General features: G+C 35.0%; 1 protein-coding gene across 4 annotated transcripts in view; it reads left to right on the forward strand.

Annotated features, from left to right (window-relative positions):
- The first annotated feature begins 1,331 nt into the window (after positions 1 to 1,331).
- LOC110450234 overlaps positions 1,332 to 25,648 on the forward strand; it is a 39,375-nt gene continuing 15,058 nt past the window's right edge. Inside the window, exons 1-4 of one of the 4 annotated variants that reach the window (XM_021497619.1) lie at positions 1,332 to 1,595; positions 6,841 to 6,989; positions 12,430 to 12,496; positions 21,570 to 21,766. In XM_021497619.1, the coding sequence (XP_021353294.1) occupies positions 21,584 to 21,766 (183 nt within the window). In that variant the 5' untranslated portion in view covers positions 1,332 to 1,595; positions 6,841 to 6,989; positions 12,430 to 12,496; positions 21,570 to 21,583. The remainder of the gene's footprint in view (positions 1,596 to 6,840; positions 6,990 to 12,429; positions 12,497 to 21,569; positions 21,767 to 25,648) is intronic. The other 3 variants (XM_021497621.1, XM_021497620.1, XM_021497618.1) reach the window with 3 other exon arrangements.

The raw sequence follows: 25,648 nt of genomic DNA on the forward strand, positions 1-25,648 counted from the left end.
GTTTGTATCACTTGTGGTGCTTTATTATCATTGTTCATAATGACGTGATTTTTATTACATGAATGTGCATGCGAGTCTACACCTACACGTCTACCTGTAGGTTATCTGAACTATCTCACCTGTATACACATACCTGTATATATGGAACAATTTGTCTAGCACTGCAGTAGACATCTTTAAAATCCGATTAAGTACCACTTCAGTACGTTCAATCTACCTGTTATCAGTGACTGAGAAAGTCTTTCTTTTTAAATGTACGTGTTACCCGTATGAACACAAGGATATCCTTTAAGTATCTCCATGCTTCATAAACCCTACTGCGGTCCCGCTAACACTTTGCAAAATTATTAATGACATTGCCTGATAAATACTTCAGCTCCTGAGATATTGTCATTGCAAAAATTTATTGTGATTCCAAAATTTGATATTGGCATGAATCCAAGACGTTTATTTCATTGTTACATAAGGTGTTTTGTATAAAATCTCCATTGGAATTTAATTTAGCTCTAGCTTCCATCTACGTCTGGAGCAGCTTCATTTCTAGTTACATGTATGTCCTTGAACTCGTTCGGGTGATGAGGTATAACCCTGGAACGCGCTCAATAGTTCAGCAACGGTCGAGCGTGGCCAATGGCTGCTATCCGTCCGTTACTCCGAGACAATTTTCTGAACACAAGGGTTTTATCGTAAGATCTAAACTTTCATTCAATGTATTTAAATGCTAGTCCATGTGCTCGGTAGAGGCTCCAACCAGGGGCGTTTCTAGGACATTTGAAAGAGGGGGCGTAGAATCCTTTTTTTGGCTAAAAAACATAAAATAATTGTGAAATGCACTAGTGTAACGGTTCCTGACTTGGAGCATGTATATTTTATAGTTAAAGTGTCAGGGTGTTTATGTGTTTAATTCATGAATATGATAAATTGCCATATTCAATACAATATTAGCAGATTACGANCCAACTGAAATGCATATGTATCTGCAATCGGAGCAGAAACTGGCGATTGGAAGAGAATAGACAAGGGCTATTTTCGTACCTGGTAAACAGGATATAGAAATACGTAGTACGACAACGACTACCTTACTAACCATTAGCTGCCATTAATAAACATGTCAATAAAGAAATAGATATAGAAATCGTAGATGATATGATTTAAACTGTAAAGAATAATATTAAACTTGTTAAAGATTCAGATCAGCACTAAGTAAGAAAATGCCACCACCCCACCAATGAATGACAGTAAGTAAAATAATTACTCTCTACACGTCAGGGTACTGAAACACATTCCCATTGTCCCTGTACATGTATATGTTAACATACTATACAGCGACAACGGGTGGATTTTGGACTACGCGCGTCACTGCTGTGTTTGGGGATTCCCCTTTGTAAAAACCCTCGTTGGCAGGTTGATCGGGGTGGACGGAATTCTGAAGGACTAGAAATGGTCAAAGTGGTGTTTTTATGTGACCAGGAGTAATCAACATTAACGGATGTATTGTGGCCATGTGTTTGGATGAAGAATCCTCGCTGACGCACAGTTGTCGGAAAATATAGATCTGATTAAAACGGCATTTTCCTATAAAGGGGAAAGGACAGGTAAGCACTGCTCGGTTCACTGCATAGAACGTGGTACATGCACCCTTGTATTTTTGTGAAAATATCAAATATATTAACGGAATTGCTATTTAAGCCCAAGTCCTTGATATGTTGAATATTATTTCGGAAGTAGGAGACCTTTTATCTACTTCATTTTTTTTGTAAGTGACACTACTTATATATATATACAGATAGTGAGGGGTAATCTTTTATATGTAACACTGTAAAAGTAAAACGCACATATAGGCCTATGTGAAACATCAGTGAGGTTTCGGACGGATATGCATGTTGCTTGATTTTTATTAGTTGCAGTATGAGTGTCATACAATGCTGACATCTTTGTTACCGTTAGCTGTTGTTTTCAGTATGGCTATGTGTGTAGTTTACTGTGGTTCACTGCCCAGGAACGTTACCGCACACCTTTTTTCTCCGAACCAACAAGTCGGTCACATGGTTTTACCTGTATTTCACAATACCCAGGTATAGATATAGATGTTACTCTGCTACCACAATAAGTAATATCGATTGGGTGGCCGCTTCTGTACTGCAGTACTTGCTATAAAAAATGTTGGTTGGTTGGTTGACGGGTTTATCGCCTACATGACTCCACCCATGNTTTGTTTTTTTGTGGGTTTTTTTTTTTGAAAAGGGGGAGGGGGGAGGGGGGCGTACGCCCATTACGCCCTCACCTGGACCCGCCCCTGAAGATTGTGATGATTTACTGTCAAACTTAAACTCAAGGTTTCTCGTCAATCCCATCTTAGTATATTTGCTTCCTTATATTGGTGTTAGAGAGGAAACCTCCGGGGGTCTGTGAGAGGTAACCTGCTGAAGTGAAATGTTATTCATTAACGGGAAGCGATGCTAAGTTATAATTTATTTCAACTTTATTCGTTTTACAACAAACATAAAACACGTAAATTCAAGTTATATTAATCCCTCTTGTTGGCCCGGATATTAATTTTAATTATTTTCTTACCTCTTGTTAATTGTTTCAGTTTTGAATTGGTTAAATCTGACAAGTCTTTTATTTTTTTATTTTTTTATTTTTGGATTGTTACAAGAAGATTTGGATGTAAATCGAATATTAGAATTTATAACGTTCATTGGCTACATTAAACATAACGGTGAACCCGTTCTGACTGATCCAACTCACGCCACGCCATTTATTGTAGTAGTTATTCAATAAGCGAATATATCATTTACACAAACAGATAAACTCTTCTCCGACACATAGCTTTATCAAAACTACTTTAGTACTGGTTAAATTCAATTTTATACTAAATAGAGTGTAGATAATATTATGAGCCCTGCCACTATACTATAGGTATAATGACTCGTCTGTTTACGTTAAATCCATTGCGGAACAGTGTTTCACATGTGTTTTTTTATAACAATGTATGCCTGTGTGATATAACAATGTATACCTGTGTGATATAACAATGTATACCTGTGTGATATAACAATGTATACCTGTGTGATATAACAATGTATACCTGTGTGANTGTGAAACATCAGTGAGGTTTCGGACGGATATGCATGTTGCTTGATTTTTATTAGTTGCAGTATGAGTGTCATACAATGCTGACATCTTTGTTACCGTTAGCTGTTGTTTTCAGTATGGCTATGTGTGTAGTTTACTGTGGTTCACTGCCCAGGAACGTTACCGCACACCTTTTTTCTCCGAACCAACAAGTCGGTCACATGGTTTTACCTGTATTTCACAATACCCAGGTATAGATATAGATGTTACTCTGCTACCACAATAAGTAATATCGATTGGGTGGCCGCTTCTGTACTGCAGTACTTGCTATAAAAAATGTTGGTTGGTTGGTTGACGGGTTTATCGCCTACATGACTCCACCCATGGGTGTTTCGTTTCACTGACGGAGGTCGTATACAAAATGTGAGATATGAAGCTATTTATAGACATTGCAGATTGATCAGCATTATTTGGAATAATTGTTAAAATTTAACTTCCTTTCATTTGTTTAGAAACAGGGGCTTATTGACACACTAATAACAATGACAAAGTGATAGATAAGGTTATTCAAGGGGTAGTTGTCGATAGGAAGGTAATATATATATGAGATAGATAGTCATACGGATAATCAAGGGGAGATAATTAAGGTAAATCCGATAGTGGTTAATACATGATATAAAACTGAGATAGATAAAGGTGATAAAGGGGAGATAATCAAACTAAAATGGTAATGGTCAATATATATATATATACAGAATATATAAAGGTGATCAGGAAAGATGATCAAGGTAAATATGGTAGTGGCCAATACTAAGGGTTATAAAGGGGAAATTATCAAGGTAAATATGGTAGTGGTCAAAACTAAGGGTGATAAAGGGGAGATAATCAAGGTAAATATGCTAGTGGTCAATACTAAGGGTGATAAAGGGGAGATTATCAAGGTAAATATAGTAGTGGTCAATACTAAGGGTGATAAAGGGGAGATAATCAAGGTAAATATGGTAGTGGTCAATACTAAGGGTGATAAACGGGAGATAATCAAGGTAAATACGGTAGTGGTCAATACTAAGGGTGATAAAGGGGAGGTAATCAAGGTAAATATGGTAGTGGTCAATACTAATGGTGATAAAGGGGAGGTAATCAAGGTAAATATGCTAGTGGTCAATACTAAGGGTGATAAAGGGGAGATTATCAAGGTAAATATAGTAGTGGTCAATACTAAGGGTGATAAAGGGGAGATAATCAAGGTAAATATGGTAGTGGTCAATACTTAGGTTAATAAAGGGGAGATAATCAAGGTAAATATAGTAGTGGTCAATACTAAGGGTGATAAAGGGGAGGTAATCAAGGTAAATATGCTAGTGGTCAATAATAGGTAATATTGATTTAGATCAGGGAGACCAGGGGGTTGTCACTTGTATCGAGTGTTACAATATGATGTGACAGTGTTGTATGTTGTATGATGTTGTGTGTTGTATGATGTTACAATATTGACTGTTTTATCCAGTTTATATACACATGGGCAGATGTATGGGGTTAGAAGGATTAGGTCTACTTCAGAGTATTTTACCTGTGTTTAACCTGTGTTATGTCCTGTTGTTACCTCAGCCATATATTATCATTTATTTCATAGTTGCGTTATTGAAAAATCAACTTAAAAATACAGAGAAAGAAATGCATTTCTTACTGATAGTGTGGTATTGAACAGTTTTAAAATATTATTCATAAATCTCTTGATGTGTTTAAAGTATCTTAAAAACTGTCTTACAAATCAATTGATAATATACATACATGTATATATAAATGTTGAGGTTAGTATGCATGATTACTCCATGCTATCATTTACATACTGATGACCATGATCATCATGTGCATCTTAAGTTTCATTGAAATGTGTGGTATATTAATGTAATGAAAATATATCGCTGGAATTAACGGTACTTTAATGCTGTCCTATGTGATGTATTGTGTCCAGAAAGAGAATGTGTGGTATGAGATGTGTGGTATGGGATGTGTGGTATGGGGTGTGCAGCATGGGGTGGGCAGTAAGAGAATGCATGTGTGGCAGGTTTTAATTGTACATAGGATTACGGTCGCCTTCTAGCTTCGAGTTAGAAGGAATTTCCCTTTCACTCGGTGGTAGAGTGTCTGACTAGCAACCTGGAGATCAATGGTTTGATCCCCGGTGGAAGCACACTGTTCTCTTTCCTGTTACACATGATATGATGTCAGGTGAATGGTATTGAGTGCAGAATGAGAAAGTGGGGCATTTTGTCTGGTGTGGGATGTTGTGATGTGCAGTATGAGGTGTGGTGTTTCGTTGAGTGTGGGATGTTGTAATGTGCAGTATGAGGTGTGGCGTTTCGTTCAGTGTGGGATGGTGGTGTAAAGTGCAGTGTATTGTGTGTAGTATTGAGAGTGTAAGGTGTTGTGTCTGGTGTTGTATGTGTGGTGACAGTGTGGGATGTTGGGTGTTGTGACAGTATGGTGTGTTGTATGTGTTTTGACAATGAGGGTTGTTGTATGTGTTGTGACTGCATGTGGTGTTTTGAGTGTTATATGTGTTGTATGTGTTGTGACAGTGTGGTTTGTTGTATGTGTTGTGACAGTGTGGTTTATTGTATGTGTTGTGACAGTGTGGTGTATGTGGTGTGACAGTGTTGTGTGTTAAATGTGTTGTGACAGTGTTGTGTTTTGTATGTGTTGTGACAGTGTGATGTGTTGTGACAGTATTGGGTCTTGTGTGTTGTATGTGTTGTGACAGTGTGGTGTGTTGTATGTGTTGTGACAGTGTGGTGTGCTGTATGTGTTGTGACAGTGTGTTGTGTTGTATGTGTTGTGACAGTGTGGGATGTTGTGTTGTATGTGTTTCGACAGTGTGGAGTGTTGTATGTGTTGTGACAGTATGGGGTGGGGGTGTTTTGTGTGTTGTGACAGTGTGGGCAGTTGTATGTGTTGTGACAGTGTGGGGTGTTGTATGTGTTGTGAGAGTGTTGTGTGTTGGTTGTTGTATGTGTTATGACAGTGTGATGTGTTGTGACTGTGTATGGTGTTGTGTGTTGTTTGTGTTGTGACAGTGTGGGATGTTGTGTTGTATGTGTTTCAACAGTGTGGGGTGTTGTATGTGTTGTGACAGTATGGGGTGGGGTGTTGTGTGTGTTGTGACAGTGTGGGGTGTTGTATGTGTTTTGACAGTGTGGGGTGTTGTATGTGTTTTGACAATGTGGGGTGTTGTATGTGTTTTGACAGTGTGGGATGTTGTATGTGTTTTGACAGTGTGGGTGTTATGTGTTGTGACAGTGTGGGGTATGTGTTGTGACAGTGTGGGGTGTTGTGTGTGTTTTGATAGTGTGGGGTGTTGTGACAGTGTGGGATGTTGTGTGGGATATGTGTTTTGACAGTGTGGGGTGTTGTATGTGTTGTGACAGTGTGGGATGTTGTATGTGTTGTGACAGTGTGGGGTGTTGTGTGGGGTATGTGTTGTTACAGTGTGGGGTGTTGAGTGGGGTATGTGTTGTTACAGTGTGGGGTGTGGGGTGTTTTATATTAGTGTGGGATGTTTTGTATATATATACAGTAGGGTATATAAAACAGGATACTGCTGTTTAGTTTAATCATACTGTCTGTTAATATACATGATATCATCTGATGTAGGGTTATGATAAAATAGTATTTACTCCTGACAAGTTTACCAAGTAAATGCGCATGTTATTTTTCTATGTTTGCTTTTCTTTGGCATTTTGCCCATTCATACCTATACAGCTTTACATTGGTAGCTATCGGTATTGTACTGGTATCTGTATATGGAAACGTGATCAGGTTCCCGAGGAACAGGGTATTACCAAGGTCAGAAAGGAGCTCATGGAACAAAGGGTCTGGGATGGGCTGTACTTGTAACTGTTGCATAGCAGGTATTTCTGCACTGTTTAAAATGAAAGCTTGTAGGTAGTAATATGTGGTGTAGGAATGTGATATTGACATCCCTGGATGTACTGGTATTAACTATTACATAGCAATTACTCCCATTCTTCAACCAAGATCTCTGGCTTTGCCCCTGATTGGCGGGGACATTTTTACACTTTCGGAAATGTGAGCTTATGCTGTGGTTTGTGGTTTATCGTCCATCCGCCTTCTGTCTTTTTTCCTCTAAATGACTTTTGGTACCTTCTTTAAATGAGCCCAACAAAATTTGTCAAAAAATTGCCTTGACCTACTATCAAGATTACAAGGGTAAAGTATGTATAAAACAACTTTTTCTAAGAATCAAAAGGCTAATAATAGGGTCATGATATTTGGCTGGTAGCTCCCTGAGATGGATCCTGACAACGTTTGAGGAAAAAAGGACCTTTATTTACAATTAACCTGCACGGTAAGCGTGCTTACAATTAACTTGAACGGTAAGCGTGACGGCTTACAATTTACCTATACTGTAAGCGTGACGGCTTACAATTTACTTGTACTGTAAGCGTGACGGCTTACAATTAACTTGAACGGTAAGTGTGACGGCTTACAATTAAATTAACCTGTACGATAGGCGTGCTAACAATTAACCTGTACTGTAAGCGTGACGGCTTACAATTTACCTGTACTGTAAGCGTCACGGCTTACAATTAACTTGAACGGTAAGTGTGACGGCTTACAATTAAATTAACCTGTACGATAGGCGTGCTTACAATTAACCTGTACTGTAAGCGTGACGGCTTACAATTTACCTGTACTGTAAGCGTGACGGCTTACAATTAACCTGCACGGTAAGCGTGACGGCTTACAATTTACCTGTACGGTAAGCGTGACGGCTTACAATTTACCTTTACTGTAAGTGTGACGGCTTACAATTAACCTGCACGGTAAGCTTAACGGCTTACAGTTAACCTGTACGGTACGGGTGAAGGCTTACAATTAAACTGTACGGTACGCGTAACAGCTTAAAATTAACCTGTTAGGTAAGCGTGACGGCTTACAATTAAACTGTACGTTAGCATGACAATTCCGATTTTCCGATTTTTTTCTTTCTTGACTGTTACACTACCCTCCCTATTCCCAAACCTCTGCTGTGTACATGTCATAGTCAATTGGTTACTCGAGACCATGTCCCGATTATCATGGTTTCCATGATTAATATGGACTGTTGAAGGAAAACAACACAGCTTTTCGAGATATGGAGTTGGATGAAGAAAATGATATTATGGGGAGATATTTTTATCTTTTAAGTGACATGATGGTCGATGTTTTTATTGTGCTCAGTTGTGATTTATTCAGGGGAAATAAATGCCATTATTCTGGAGATTTGACACGGGTGCTTCTTTGGCTTTTCTCACTATTTACACAATAATAAAAATGAAGTATTTATTCTTTGTGGGACTTCAACTTTAGTCAGTGCACTTTCTGTAATATATGTATAAGTATACTGCAGTTGAATTGCACTGTATCTAAAGTTGACTGAGAATACAGTAGAAAGAGAAACATCAAGACCAACGGACAGGACATGAATACCTAGATACACAAAGAAACAGTCTCATTTAAGTGTTACGAGAATTTTCTATGTCCTGTTATTATAAATGATAGTGACCTATTCATTTTACGACTGTAGTTTATCAATGAAATTTTACATACATGTACAGTTTGCTCTTCAATGCACTATGTGACCTCTTCATATTTATTTTATGTAATACATTGGACAAGTGCAACTTAAAAATTCGAAAAAAAGTGATAAAATTTCATACATTAGTTAGCATAATACTACCTGATTGGTCGACGGCTTCTGCACAATAACTAAGTAAAAAAGGACAGGATTCTGATGAGACTTGGTCAATATTTACACTCTGTCTAGTAGAGAATGAGACTTGGTCAATATTTACACTCTGTCTAGTAGAGAATGAGACTTGGTCAATATTTACACTCTGTCTAGTAGAGAATGAGACTTGGTCAATATTTACACTCTGTCTAGTAGAGAATGAGACTTGGTCAATATTTACACTCTGTCTAGTAGAGAATGAGACTTGGTCAATATTTACACTCTGTCTAGTAGAGAATGAGACTTGGTCAATATTTACACTCTGTCTAGTAGAGAATGAGACTTGGTCAATATTTACACTCTGTCTAGTAGAGAATGAGACTTGGTCAATATTTACACTCTGTCTAGTAGAGAATGAGACTTGGTCAATATTTACACTCTGTCTAGTAGAGAATGAGACTTGGTCAATATTTACACTCTGTCTAGTAGAGAATGAGACTTGGTCAATATTTACACTCTGTCTAGTAGAGAATGAGACTTGGTCAATATTTACACTCTGTCTAGTAGAGAATGAGACTTGGTCAATATTTACACTCTGTCTAGTAGAGAATGAGACTTGGTCAATATTTACACTCTGTCTAGTAGAGAATGAGACTTGGTCAATATTTACACTCTGTCTAGTAGAGAATGAGACTTGGTCAATATTTACACTCTGTCTAGTAGAGAATGAGACTTGGTCAATATTTACACTCTGTCTAGTAGAGAATGAGACTTGGTCAATATTTACACTCTGTCTAGTAGAGAATGAGACTTGGTCAATATTTACACTCTGTCTAGTAGAGAATGAGACTTGGTCAATATTTACACTCTGTCTAGTAGAGAATGAGACTTGGTCAATATTTACACTCTGTCTAGTAGAGAATGAGACTTGGTCAATATTTACACTCTGTCTAGTAGAGAATGAGACTTGGTCAATATTTACACTCTGTCTAGTAGAGAATGAGACTTGGTCAATATTTACACTCTGTCTAGTAGAGAATGAGACTTGGTCAATATTTACACTCTGTCTAGTAGAGAATGAGACTTGGTCAATATTTACACTCTGTCTAGTAGAGAATGAGACTTGGTCAATATTTACACTCTGTCTAGTAGAGAATGAGACTTGGTCAATATTTACACTCTGTCTAGTAGAGAATGAGACTTGGTCAATATTTACACTCTGTCTAGTAGAGAATGAGACTTGGTCAATATTTACACTCTGTCTAGTAGAGAATGAGACTTGGTCAATATTTACACTCTGTCTAGTAGAGAATGAGACTTGGTCAATATTTACACTCTGTCTAGTAGAGAATGAGACTTAGTCAATATTTACACTCTGTCTAGTAGAGAATGAGACTTGGTCAATATTTACACTCTGTCTAGTAGAGAAATCTGCAGGTAATCAATGAACAGTAGAAACATCTTTGGTTTTAATGGTGTAGGATGAATTGATTATTGGTAAAAAGGGTCAATTTCAATTCTATTTCCATGGTTTGAAATATATACAAAGGGAGACAATTAATATGAAAACCAATTTTTTAAAAGTCATTTTTTCTCCTTTCACCACATTCCAGAAATAATTCTCAACTTTATGGAGTAGTACAGTACAAACGTTGTTTCTTTTTGCATTTCCATATTTTTATTCATTATTTACTTAACATCTTTCTGATGCATTATTGTATGTCAGATTGGCACAGGACGGGCATATAAAATATTGTTCTGCCCTGTGCTACTCTTTTTACAGATAATTTCACTCTAAGGTCACAATATCCTGACAAAGCTGAATACAACTGATAAAATCTATACATATGACATCATGATGGTTGAGATGATGAAACTTAAAACCAGAAGATAAAATATATATAACACAAAGTACAAAGTTACAGACTTACACTGACACGAGAAACTAGAGGCACAATTAAGGGGCTAATAGATCACCCAGAATTTTATTTTCAGTTCAAAAGCAGTTGAATAGCATACTTGTTTATCTAAAGAGTACAAAAAATATAAGCTATAACAAGGGCATAATCTCTAGGGGTGGGCAAGACTTCGAGGACATTGTTTCTTCATTCCCTGCATTGTGGTTAGAGGAGGGGAATCTCAACTGTTCCCATGGTTTGATACCAGTCCTCGGGGACCAGGCCAGACATTAAGGCCATTCCTAATAGCAAGAGTGTATTCATCTCTTCTGCCTAACGATTGTATTCACGGTGATAGGGTGGGAATCTCAACTTTTTCAAAGTAATGACCCAGTGATTAAGGCCAAAGCAGTTGGGGTTGGTCCTTATGTCAATCTTGGTGACATGACTTCTCTATTTCTTCATTATGCCATGCAAATATATACATATATATAGTTTTACATAGTCGGTCGTTATTTTTTTTCTATATTTACTTACTTCACATGGACATTTATTCCTTCTTTATCATATATATATATATATATATTAGATAATAAAGAAGCAAGTTCTTGTGAAAGAAAATAGGGAATAAAATAACAAGTATACAAAACTGAGCGCTAGGACTTTCTGCCTTCTTGGGCTTCTTCAGGTCTGCCTGATACAACCTAAAGATTTAGACTCCCCTTGGCCCAAGGGTGCTCTACACCATATTTGATTCAAATTTCTGGATGCTTTCTGAAGAAGAAGGAATTTAAAGTTTCACCTCTATTTCCCCTATTGGACCCATCTTTTCCTCCCTGATGAGAGCCAACCACTCAATTTATATAACTTTGAGTCTCCTTGGCCCAAGGATGCTCTAGACGAAATTTTGTTTTAATCCCTTCGTCTGTATTGAAGGAGAAGTGTTGTGTATTTAAAATATTTGAATGTGTCCAATATTGTATCCCACCCTTCATGCCCCCAGGGGTGGGGACACACTCTCCATTTATATTACATTGTGTTCTCTTAGCCTAACGGTGCTCTGGACCAAATTTGGTCAAAATACATTTAGCTATTCTTGACTAGTAGTGTTTTAAAGAAAAAGTTGATGATAGACAGATGACAGACACAGCACCACAGCATAAACTCACTTTGCCCATCAAGCTAGAAAGGGGCACTATTGTAGTGTCATATTGTTTTTCTGATCATGTGACTGTCTGTCTGTCTGTCTCTCTGTCTCTCAACAGTTTTTGCTCTATGACATAACTTATCTATTTTCAATCTTCGTTTAACTTCACGATGTTGTTATTTTTAAGAAAGAAATAGACAGTCCTTATAGGTTTCGTTTCAAGGTTATTAAAGCATATAAGGTTACAATAATGTTAAGATTGTTTAATGCTTTCAGTAAACAAAATTTGTTTATGTTCACAGTAGATCTATTAAAGATTATCTCCAGCAAAGAAAAGTCATGGCTTAATTTTTTTTTTTTTACGTTTAGCTTCATTTTGTGTTAATCTTCCATAAGCTAGCTGGCGTACAACAGGTTTGGCTGTGTACACCGAATGTGTCTGGTTGTTATCTCGGGTAGGCCAGCTGAATAGGGTTACTGGAGCATGATTTAGGTGTATAGCCAAGTCTATCAACCTTACATCTAAATAGGTTATGCCTACAAATTAACATGACGCCATTTTACAATTTTAGGAATATTTTTTGTGATTTTTAACAAAAACAATGACTACTAGGATGGAACCGCAGACTCTAATGGAAGGTAGGTAGTACATATTTCACACAGAGTCAATCTCACCAAACTGTTTCTGATGTAAGAATTGCGCTGTAGCTGGTCACCATTTTGTTGCTATTAAAGTCACTGATAAGCTTAACTTGCAATAAAGGTTTTATTTTGACAAAAGTCAGTGTTGATATACATCAACCTGAGTAAAATGTGTATGGATGTCTTTCTTTTTAAACCTAAATAAGATATGTAGGTTATTGTTTAAATACCTCAGTAAGACATGTATGTCAGTGTTTATATAAGACATGTAGGTCAGTTTTTTTTATACCTCCGTAAGACATGTATGTAAGTGTTTATATAACTCAGTAAGACATGTATGTTAGTCTTTATATAACTCAGTAAGACATGTATGTTAGTCTTTATATACCTCAATAAGACATGTATGTTAGTCTTTATATACCTCAGTAAGACATGTATGTTAGTATTTATATACCTCAATAAGACATGTATGTTAGTCTTTATATAACTCAGTAAGACATGTATGTCGGTGTTTATTTACCTCAGTAAGACATGTATGTCAGTGTTTATAGAACTCAGTAAGACATGTATGTCGGTGTTTATTTACCTCAGTAAGACATGTATGTTAGTCTTTATATACCTCAGTAAGACATGTATGCTAGTCTTTATATACCTCAGTAAGACATGTATGTTAGTCTTTATATACCTCAGTAAGACATGTATGTCAGTGTTTATAGAACTCAGTAAGACATGTATGTTAGTCTTTATTTACCCCAGTAAGACATGTATGTCGGTGTTTATAGAACTCAGTAAGACATGTATGTCAGTGTTTATAGAACTCAGTAAGACATGTATGTTAGTGTTTATATAACTCAGTAACACATGTATGTTAGTCTTTATATACCTCAGTAAGACATGTATGCTAGTCTTTATATACCTCAGTAAGACATGTATGTCGGTGTTTATATACCTCACTAAGACATGTATGTCGGTGTTTATACAACTCAGTAAGACATGTATGTTAGTGTTTATATAACTCAGTAAGACATGTATGTCGGTGTTTATATACCTCAGTAAGACATGTATGTCGGTGTTTATACAACTCAGTAAGACATGTATGTTAGTGTTTATATAACTCAGTAACACATGTATGTCCGTGTTTATTTACCTCAGTAAGACATGTATGTTAGTCTTTATATACCTCAGTAAGACATGTATGTCGGTGTTTATACAATTCAGTAAGACATGTATGTTAGTGTTTATATAACTCAGTAAGACATGTACGTCGGTGTTTATATAACTCAGTAAGACATGTATGTCGGTGTTTATTTACCTCAGTAAGACATGTATGTCAGTGTTTATAGAACTCAGTAAGACATGTATGTTAGTCTTTATATACCTCAGTAAGACATGTATGTCTGTGTTTATACAATTCAGTAAGACATGTATGTTAGTGTTTATATAACTCAGTAACACATGTATGTCCGTGTTTATTTACCTCAGTAACACATGTATGTTAGTCTTTATATACCTCAGTAAGACATGTATGTCGGTGTTTATACAACTCAGTAAGACATGCATTATCAATGTTTATATACCTCAGTTAGTGATAGTGTGATTAATTTAAGCATTGAAAAATTGTCTGAGTGTTAAATTGTGTTTATATTTCTGAAACATTTAATGCTCCTTATCAACAAAAATATTGGTTAATGTCTACTATGACGGGTTTAAAAACCTATACAAGTTTGACATGGTGAGTTGTTGAAACCTTTCATGGAAGGATTTTATCTATTGATTGAAATAACGACCATCAAGAAGGCTTTCATTGATCAACAGAGTTCCGGTTTCAGAATAACTTGCTCTGTGACTCAGAAGAGCTAGTTAGTGGACGTTTTACTGTTTGGTTGTCATATGCAGGCTATTCAATGTGTATTGTCATGTGTATGTCTTTTCATTGGAATCAGATTTATTATCAGAATCATGATACTTTTCCTGTTTTGAGTCCCCCACTGCTTCATGCATGATTTTAGGCTTGCACTTAGTCCACTCATCAGTCCTTCCTTTGACCTCCACCTTTGAAAAACTTTGTCTGGGGCATATCTTCTATACTTTTTCAACTGGAGTGATCATATTTGGTTTGCAAGTTCATCTTGGGATGTCAGAGTACGGGATTTCAAAAGTAGGTCACTGTGACCTATTCTTTGATCTTTGACCTTAACCTTTCAAAAAAATTGTTTGGGACATATCTTCCATGCTCTTTTACCAGGAATAACCAGATTTGGAAAGCAAGAATATCTTGGGATGGTAGAGAAAAGAGTATGAGAAGAAAGTTGTTGTTACCTAGGCTTTGACCCTTGACCTCAACCTTTTAAATGATTTGACTGGGCCATATCTCCTATACTATTTTACCAGGATTAACCAAATTTAGTTTGCAAGTATATCTTACGATGATGGAGTGCACTTTCCTAAAGTATGTCACTGTGGTATGTGCTTTAACCCCTGAACTTAGTCATTGAAAAAGATTGGTCACAGCTTGTCTTCTATACTATTTCTCCTGTAGTTCTGAGGTATATTCTAAGATGACAGATTTCGCTGTATGAAAAGCAAGTCACAGTGATCTATATCAATCCTCTGATGACAATCACTGGAAACATTTGCCCTATTCTGTACCAAGGTACTTTACAGTAAGTTTGTACTGCGATAGGTGTAAAGCTCTGTTAATAAAGAAATGTTACACATGGGAGACTATCTATGGATTGCCTTGTAATGCTTTCCCTTGTTTGTTTTTGATGGCTCAATAAAATTAGTACAGTATTATGACAGTTTTATTGCATTCAGATTTACTTCAATCTGCAAGGTTTGCGAGCTGTATATATACCTAGGCCACGAGATTAGGATACATGAGTAGTGTGGCATAGGTGAGAGATATCTTTTTACATTGTCTTTAATTGATTACACAACCAGATAACCACATTCTACCTTTAATCAATTGAATGATCTGTTTATAAAGAGAGGCAGTTGACGGGACTAAAATGTTCTTTTATCATGGCGCTGGTGTATCAATTTGATGATGTCTCCATATTTCATAGGAACTTTATTTTGGCTTGGAAAACTGAAACTCCCTTAAAAGAATGGAAATCTTCCTTAAACATTGGCCTTGATGTCAGAATTTCCTATTTTTGACAATTTGTTTCAAAAACAACACTAAAAGATTTTGTTGTTTAGAAAGCATTGGATCAATGCAGTTTAATGAACAGATCTTAATTTAAAAACACTGTTCAGCATGAAAGAAAATTCATTATTCCAATTGTGGTAAAAGAATGTTTGTGGTTCAAATTTCTATACATAAATGTATTCAAAACCACAAGGAGAGAAAATCACATGTATGATATACTGGACATATTTGTGGGACTCAGTTTTAGATTTCTTTGTTACTGGAAAAATCACCAAAATTTATAATTGAAATGGTAAACTATTGCCAAATTCCCTCACAGATATACATGTTTATATGTATGAGATCCCTTACAAATATACATGTATGTATGAACTCCCTCACAGATACACATGTATGTATGAACTCCTGGCTCACAAATACACATGTATGTATGAACTCTGGGCTCACAGATACACATGTATGTATGAACTCCTTCACAGATATACATGTATGTATGAACTCCTTCACAGATACACATGTATGTATGAACTCCTGGCTCATATATACACATGTATGTATGAACTCCCTCACAGATATACATATATGTATGAACTCCTTCACAGATATACATATATGTATGAACTCCTTCACAGATATACATGTATGTATGAACTCCTGGCTCACAGATACACATATATGTATGAACTCCCTCTCAGATATACATGTATGTATGAACTCCTTCACAGATATACATATGAACTCCCTCACTGATACACATGTATGTATGATCTCCTTCACAGATATACATATATGTATGAACTCCCTCACAGATATACATATATGTATGAACTCCCTCACTGATATACATGCATGTATTAACTCCTTCACAGATATACATATATGTATGAACTCTCTCACTGATACACATGTATGTATGATCTCCTGGCTCACAAATACACATGTATGTAGGAACTCCCTCACTGTTGCACATGTATGTATGAGATCCTTCACAGATATACACATGTATGTATGAACTCCTGGCTCATATATACACATGTATGTATGAACTCCCTCACTGATACACATGTATGTATGAACTCCCTCACAGATACAAATGTATGTATTAACTCCCTCACAGATACACATGTATGTATGAACTCCCTCACAGATATACATGTATGTATGAACTCGCTCACAGACACAAATGCACAATGAACTCCCTCATAAATACACATGCATGTGCACAGAGTACACATTGACATTGTTGTCAGTTTTTCAAACAATTGCACACACAATACAGTTGAATCAGTCTTTAGATATGTGTTGCTTTTGTGTTCATTATGTAAGCAGTAGAACATCACAGTACAACAATACTTCCTGTTGGACTTTACCTGGAGACCTTGGTATATTCAGGTATGCTAATCTAGTGTATAAATGACCTTGTTATGAATGACCTTGAGACAGTTTGATTATAAAATCATTCCAAGTATATAAGAATACTGAGAAAAATCTGTATATATATTTTTTTTTTTTCATTTCACAAGAAATGTCATTTGTACTTTGGTTATTTGTACTTAGTTTTCCTCATTCTGGAGACATTTGATATACATGCAAGAGATTGGGACATTTTCATTGGTTACACTATCTATTACACCATGTAAATGGACTTAAACATCGTAAAAAGAGCAAGTCTGAATGCCTTGCAAGTCTTTAATTTGTGTATTTGTCATGGTGATGTGGGCAGGAACATGGAGTCCTGTGTAAATGGGGAGGGTTCTGTGGAATTACCGGTGATATATAAACATTGTGGGAGAAAGGAGTCTACAAACTTGAAATGATTGTTCATCATGTTTGCATTTTAATTTAGAAGTTTAAAATTCACTTGGTATATCTTGTCTCTTTTGAAGTGAAATTAATTGATTGGAGTTAAACATCACTCATTGAATAGACTAGAGAGAGTTGTTAAATCTGTCACTAAAAATTGGTCGTCAATAAAGGCGTAATGTGTCGACTAGCTGTATGTACATATATATATATGCCACACCTCCCTTTCTCTACCACACCTCCCTTTTCTCTGGCTGCCACACCTCCCTTTCTCTGCCACACCTCCCTCCCTTTTCTTTGTCACACCTCCCTTCCTTTCCTCTGCCACACCTCCCTCCCTTTTCTCTGCCACACCTCCCTCCCTTTTCTTTGTCACACCTCCATCCCTTTCATCAAAGACATCACTATTTACAACTAAGGTTCAGGTATCCCCTTGCCAAGTATACACCAACAGCTTGAAACAATGAGGCACAGTCACCGCTGTAACAGGAGAAAGAGAAATAAACTGCAAACTTGGAATTTTAACCTGCTCTAACCAATTAGCTGGTGGCCAGTGATCAACATAGTTCCGTTACACATACATTTGGGGACACAGTCAGTATTTCCTGTGATCACATACTCATTATGATGAAGTTAGTCTGGTAAAGCTATGTATTAAGTGTTATTCTCACCTTTAACTGATGAGTTACTATTGTAATGTGACAGGGAACAGTGACATGTATATTAGTTACCTTTGACTGATGAGTTACTATTGTTATGTGACAGGGAACAGTGACATGTATATATTAGTTACCTTTGACTGATGAGTTACTATTGTTATGTGACAGGGAACAGTGACATGTATATATTAGTTACCTTTGACTGATGAGTTACTATTGTTATGTGACAGGGAACAGTGACATGTATATATTAGTTACCTTTAACTGATAAGTTACTATTGTTATGTGACAGGGAACAGTGACATGTATATATCAGTTACCTTTGACTGATGAGTTACTGTTGTCATGTGACAGGGAACAGTGACATGTATATATATTAGTTACCTTTGACTGATGAGTTACTATTGTTATGTGACAGAGAACAGTGACATGTATATATATTAGTTACCTTTGACTGATGAGTTACTATTGTGTTGTGACAGGGAACAGTGACATGTGTATATTAGTTACCTTTGACGGATGAGTTACTATTGTTATGTGACAGGGAACTGTGACATGTATATATTAGTTACCTTTGACTGATGAGTTACTGTTGTTATGTGACAGGGAACAGTGACATGTATTTATTAGTTACCTTTGACTGATGAGTTACTATTGTTATGTGAGAGGGAACAGTGACATGTATATTAGTTACCTTCGACTGATGAGTTACTATTGTTATGTGACAGAGAACAGTGACATGTATATATATTAGTTACCTTTGACTGATGAGTTACTATAGTTATGTGACAGGGAACAGTGACATGTGTATATTAGTTTTCTTTGACTGATGTGTTACTATTGTTATATGACAGGGAACAGTGACATGTATATATTAGTTACCTTTGACTGATGAGTTACTATAGTTATGTGACAGGGAACAGTGACATGTGTATATTAGTTACCTTTGACTGATGAGTTACTGTTGTTATGTGACAGGGAACAGTGACATGTATTTATTAGTTACCTTTGACTGATGAGTTACTATAGTTATGTGACAGGGAACAGTGACATGTGTATATTAGTTACCTTTGACTGATGAGTTACTATTGTTATGTGACAGGGAACAGTGACATGTATATATTAGTTACGTTTGATGGAAAATGTCAGACAGATAAGACAAGCAAAGTGTCACTAGAACAACGATTACACATCACTGACCTAGATCGGGAGTGTATTAAGAGATTACAATGGCTGGTTTGCTTGTTTACAGAGTATTACCTTGGCACAAAGTTATGTAATCTGATACTGCAATGTCACGACAGCTGAGGTTTTGTTAAGGTAATGATTTACTCATCTCAGACTTATTACCCATCATTTTGTTATTTCAGACTAATTACCCATCATTTTGTTATTACAAACTCGGATTTCACATCATCTTTAGCACATCAGATAAAAAGGATCTGTGGAACAGGCAAAATGGTCATATATGACAATTATATCAAGATTATTCGTGGCCTGTATAATATACAGAGACATTTTTGCTTGTCAAATTTTCGCCCTTCCCAAATTAAATCAATTTTCGCCCAGTGTTAATTTCGCCCTTGACATTTCATTACTATGTATATTATGTTGTTAACCTAAGTCTGCTGCAATGATTTGCCTTCATTGCGGAGGGCACAAAAGGCGAAAATAAACTACAGCGAAAATTTCACAGTAAACAGTAAATTACATGTACATGTCACATGTACAACTGTTTCAGAATAAATGGTTACATTTGTACACATTTGACAACTGTTTCAATATAAATGTTTATATTTTTATACTTTTGACAACTGATTTAGACAATTAACAACTTTTGTATGCATATATGTCAACTGTTTAAGATATATTTTTATACTTGTACACATACACAAAAAAAGTGTTTCAGTGTCATGCATAAAATGTACCTCCTGCTTAAATAGTATCCGGATACTTTTTATACCCTACCAAAAAGTACCCCCCCTGTATAAAAAGCACCCCCCTATGAAAAAAGATAATGTTTAAATTTTTTAATCAAAAACAGTTCAGAAGTTGATCAGAAGGTTACAGTTGCATGTTTATCCACCCCTACCCCACCAATCCCCACCCCCGGGGCCAGGAAATTATGCTAAAATAATTTTCAATCACTGGACACAATTAGGTTTGGGGAGTCGAGTAGAAACATTTACAGTTATATATATGTTATAGTCATTACCCAAGCTATCTTTAACTCCCCACCCCCCGAATACTTTGTATACACCCGACCAAAATGTACCCCCCCCGGATACTTTTTATACCCTGACCAAAAAGTACCCCCCTATGAAAAAATGATTTTTCTCTTTTTTTTTACCCAATTGAGTTCAGAATTTGATCAGGATGTAACAGTCGAATATTTATCCACCCCTTCCCCACAATCCCCTTTCTTCTTATCAACTGCATTTATATATTTATTCAGGCTTTTATATAATTATGCAATGTGCATTTTTTTTTTATATTAATTTTCATTTTTATCTGTCACACTCAATTATACTTTATTTTGGATAAAACACATTGAAATTTTACATTTTTCATGAGTTGAAGATAGGTTGGGTAATGACTATAACATAACTGTAAATGTTTTTACATGACTCCCCAAATCTATTGTATCCAGTGATTAAAAATTATTTCGGCATAAATTCCTGGCCCCGGGGGTGGGGGTTGGTGGGTAAGGGGTGGATAAATATTCCCCTGTAATGTCCTATTCAAGTCCTGAACTTAATTAGATTAAAAATAGAGAAATATATTTTTTTTCACAGGGGGGTACTTTTTATGCAGGGGGGGGGGGTTACATTTTATGCAGGTATAAAAAGTATCCGGATACTTTTTGGTAGGGGGGTACTTTTTATGCATGACACCGGGGTTCTAATACATGTATACCAGTTAAAAGAGTGAACAGGTTATTCTGTTCCATGAAAAGGCGAATTTGTTTTACTGTGTATTGTGAAAAGGGTGATCCGGTTCACTGTATCATGAAAAGGGTGAATGGGCTAAATCACTGTATTGTGAAAATGAAAATCAGTTTACCATATCAAGAATAGGGTGAAGGGGTTTTAATTTACAACTTGTAACAAGTGAAATTTAAAATGGGTTCACTGTAACAGCGAAAATGGTGATTGGATCTGATTTTACTGTATCTTAAAAATGGTGATTGGATTTTACTGTAATATGAAAAGCATGACTTGCTTTACTCAAAACTGTGCCATATGATAAGGGTGAATGGGTTCTAGTGTATAATGAAGAGGGTAAAAAGATTTTACTTTGTCATGAAAGGAGTGAATAGGCTTTACTTTATGAGCGTAGAGAGACCTATAATACTGTATAATTAATTATTACACAGCACACAGATGCTGTAGTACCTTGATCAACAGGAATTTAACCATTGTATAACATTACCAAACTTTTCTTTTGTCCTCAGCACTATAATTTACAATGGAGAAGAAAGATAAGTTCCGTGGTATCCCATTGATACACCTGCCAGTTGCACAACAAATACGTCTGGCAAATCGACTGGACCAGGACGATGGGTCAGGCAAGGATTACTTTGTCTTTGCACAAACTCTGGAAAAAATGTGTGGGTTCAAATTTGGAATTGCAGAATATAATGCCTTGAAGGTAAATACTTATCTATATTAATTATTTATTGGTAATATCTGGTGAATGCAGTGTCTAGTGACTACAGTATCTATTGACTGTAATATCTAGTGAATGTTATATCTAGTGAATGTAGTATCTAGTGAATGTAATATATAGTGAATGTAATATCTAATGAATGTAATATATAGTGAATGTAATATCTAGTGAATGTAATATATAACGAATGTAATATCTAGTAAATGTAATATATAGTGAATGTAATATCTAGTGAATGTAATATCTAGTGAATGTAGTATCTAGTGACTACAGTATCTATTGACTGTAATATCTAGTGAATGTTATATCTAGTGACTACAGTATCTAATGACTGTAATATCTAGTGAATATAGTATCTAAAGAATGTAATATCTAGTGAATGTAATATCTATAGTGACTACAGTATCAAATGAATGTAATATCTAGTGAATGTAGTATCTAAAGAATGTAATATCTAAGAATGTAATATCTAGTGAATCTAATATCTATAGTGACTACAGTATCAAATGAATGTAATATCTAGTTAATGTAGTATCTAAAGAATGTAACATCTAGTGAATGTTATATCTAGTAAATGAAGTATCTAAAGAATGTAATATCTAAGAATGTAATATCTAGTGAACGTAATATTTATTGAATGTAATATCTAGTGAATGTTATATCGAGTGAATGTAATATCTAGTGATCGAGTATCTAATGAATGTAATATCTAGTGAATGTGATATCTAGTGAATGTAATATCTAGTGACTACAGTATCTATTGACTGTAATATCTAGTGAATGTTATATCTAGTAAATGTAGTATCTAAAGAATGTAATATCTAGTGAATGTTATATCTAGTGACTACAGTATCTATTGACTGTAATATCTAGTGACTACAGTATCTATTGACTGTAATATCTAGTGACTACAGTATCTATTGACTGTAGTATCTAGTGACTACAGTATCTATTGACTGTAATATATAGTGAATGTAATATCTAGTGACTACAGTGTCTATTGACTGTAATATCTAGTGAATGTAGTATCTACCGAATGTAATATCTAGTATCTAGTGAATGTAATATCTAGTGACTAAAGTATCTATTGACTGTAATATCTAGTGAATACAGTATCTATTGACTGTAATATCTAGTGAATGTAGTATCTAAAGAATGTAATATCTAGTGAATGTAGTATCTATAGTGACTACAGTATCTATTGACTGTAATATCTAGTGAATGTAATATCTAGTGAATGTAATATCTAGTGACTACAGTATCTATTGACTGTAATATATAGTGAATGTTATATCTAGTGAATGTAGTATAAAAAGAATGTAATATATAGTGAATGTAATATTTATTGAATGTAATATCTAGTGAATGTAGTATCTAAAGAATGTAATAGCTAGTGAATGTAATATCTAGTGACTACAGTATCTATTGACTGTAATATCTAGATATTACATTCACTAGATATTACAGTCAATAGATAATGTAGTATCTATAGTGACTACAGTATCTATTGACTGTAATATCTAGTGAATGTTATATCTAGTGAATGTAGTATAAAAAGAATGTAATATCTAGTGAATGTAATATTTATTGAATGTAATATCTAGTGAATGTAGTATCTAAAGAATGTAATATCTAGTGAATGTAATATCTATAGTGACTACAGTATCTATTGACTGTAATATATAGTGAATGTAATATCTAGTGACTACAGTATCTATTGACTGTAATATATAGTGAATGTAATATCTAGTGAATGTAATATCTGGTGAATGTAATATCTAGTGACTACAGTATCTAATATCTAGTGAATGTTATATCTAGTGACTACAGTATCTAAAGAATGTAATATCTAGTGGATGTAATATCTAAAGAATGTAATATCTAGTGAGTGTAATATCTAGTGAATGTAGTATCTAGTGACTCCAGTATCTATTGACTGTAATATCTAGTGAATGTTATATCTAGTGAATGTAGTATAAAAAGAATGTAAACTATTGTTATGTGACAGGGAACAGTGACATGTATATTAGTTACCTTTGACTGATGAGTTACTATTGTTATGTGACAGGGAACAGTGACATGTATATATCAGTTACCTTTGACTGATATATACATGTCACTGTTCCCTGTCACATAACTGATAAGTTACTATTGTTATGTGACAGGGAACAGTGACATGTATATATCAGTTACCTTTGACTGATATATACATGTCACTGTTCCCTGTCACATAACTGATAAGTTACTATTGTTATGTGACAGGGAACAGTGACATGTATATTAGTTACCTTTGACTGATGAGTTACTATTGTTATGTGACAGGGAACAGTGACATGTATATATCAGTCAAAGGTAACTGATATATACATGTCACTAGATATTACATTCACTAGATATAACATTCACTAGATATTAGATACTGTAGTCACTAGATATTACATTCACTAGTGAATGTAATATCTAGTGACTACAGTATCTATTGACTGTAGTATCTAAATAATGTAATATCTAAAGAATGTAATATCTAGTGAATGTAATATCTAGTGAATGTAGTATCTAAAGAATGTAATATCTAGTGAATGTAATATCTAGTGACTACAGTATCTATTGACTGTAATATCTAGTGAATGTTATATCTAGTGAATGTAGTATCTAAAGAATGAAATATCTAGTGCATGTAGTATCTAGTGACTACAGTATCTATTGACTGTAATATCTAGTTAATGTTATATCTAGTGAATGTAGTATCTAAAGAATGAAGTATCTAGTGCATGTAGTATCTAGTGACTACAGTATCTATTGACTGTAATGTCTAGTGAATGTTATATCTAGTGAATGTAGTATCTAAAGATTGTAATATCTAGTGAATGTAATATCTAGTATCTAGTGAATGTTATATCTAGTGACTACAGGATCTAATAAATGTAATATCTATTGAATGTCATATCTATTTAATGTAATATCTAGTGAATGTCATATCTAGTGACTATGTAATATCTAGTATCTAGTGAATGTAGTATCTAGTAAATGTAGTATCTAGTGACTAGAGTATCAAATGACTGTAATATCTAGTAAATGTTATATCTAGTGAATGTAGTATCCAAAGAATGAAATATCTAGTGCATGTAGTATCTAAAGAATGAAATATCTAGTGCATGCAGTATCTAGTGACTACAGTATCTATTGACTGTAATGTCTAGTGAATGTTATATCTAGTGAATGTAGTATCTAAAGATTGTAATATCTAGTGAATGTAATATCTAGTGAATGTAGTATCTAAAGATTGTAATATCTAGTGAATGTAATATCTAGTATCTAGTGAATGTAATATCTAGTGACTACAGTATCTATTGACTGTAATGTCTAGTGAATGTTATATCTAGTGAATGTAGTATCTAAAGAATGTAATATCTAGTGAATGTAGTGTCTAAAGATTGTAATATCTAGTGAATGTAATATCTAGTATCTAGTGAATGTTATATCTAGTGACTACAGTATCTAATAAATGTAATATCTATTGAATGTCATATCTATTGAATGTAATATCTAGTGAATGTCATATCTAGTGACTTCAGTATCTAGTGACTACATTACTAGTATCTAGTGAATGTAAAATTTAGTGAATGTAGTATCTAACGAATGTGATATCTAGTGAATGTAATATCTAGTGAATGTATTATCAAGTGACTACAGTATCTAGTGACTAGGGTACCTAGTGATTACAGTATCTACTGACTACAGTATCTAGTAAATCTAGTATCTAGTGAATGTAATATCTAGTGACTACAGTATCTAGTGACTACAGTATCTAATGAATATATTATCTAGTGAATGTAATATTTAATGAATGTCATATCTAACGAA

The sequence above is a fragment of the Mizuhopecten yessoensis genome, unplaced genomic scaffold (assembly GCF_002113885.1).
Source record: "Mizuhopecten yessoensis strain PY_sf001 unplaced genomic scaffold, ASM211388v2 scaffold5141, whole genome shotgun sequence".
NCBI classification, from domain to species: Eukaryota; Metazoa; Mollusca; class Bivalvia; order Pectinida; family Pectinidae; genus Mizuhopecten; species Mizuhopecten yessoensis.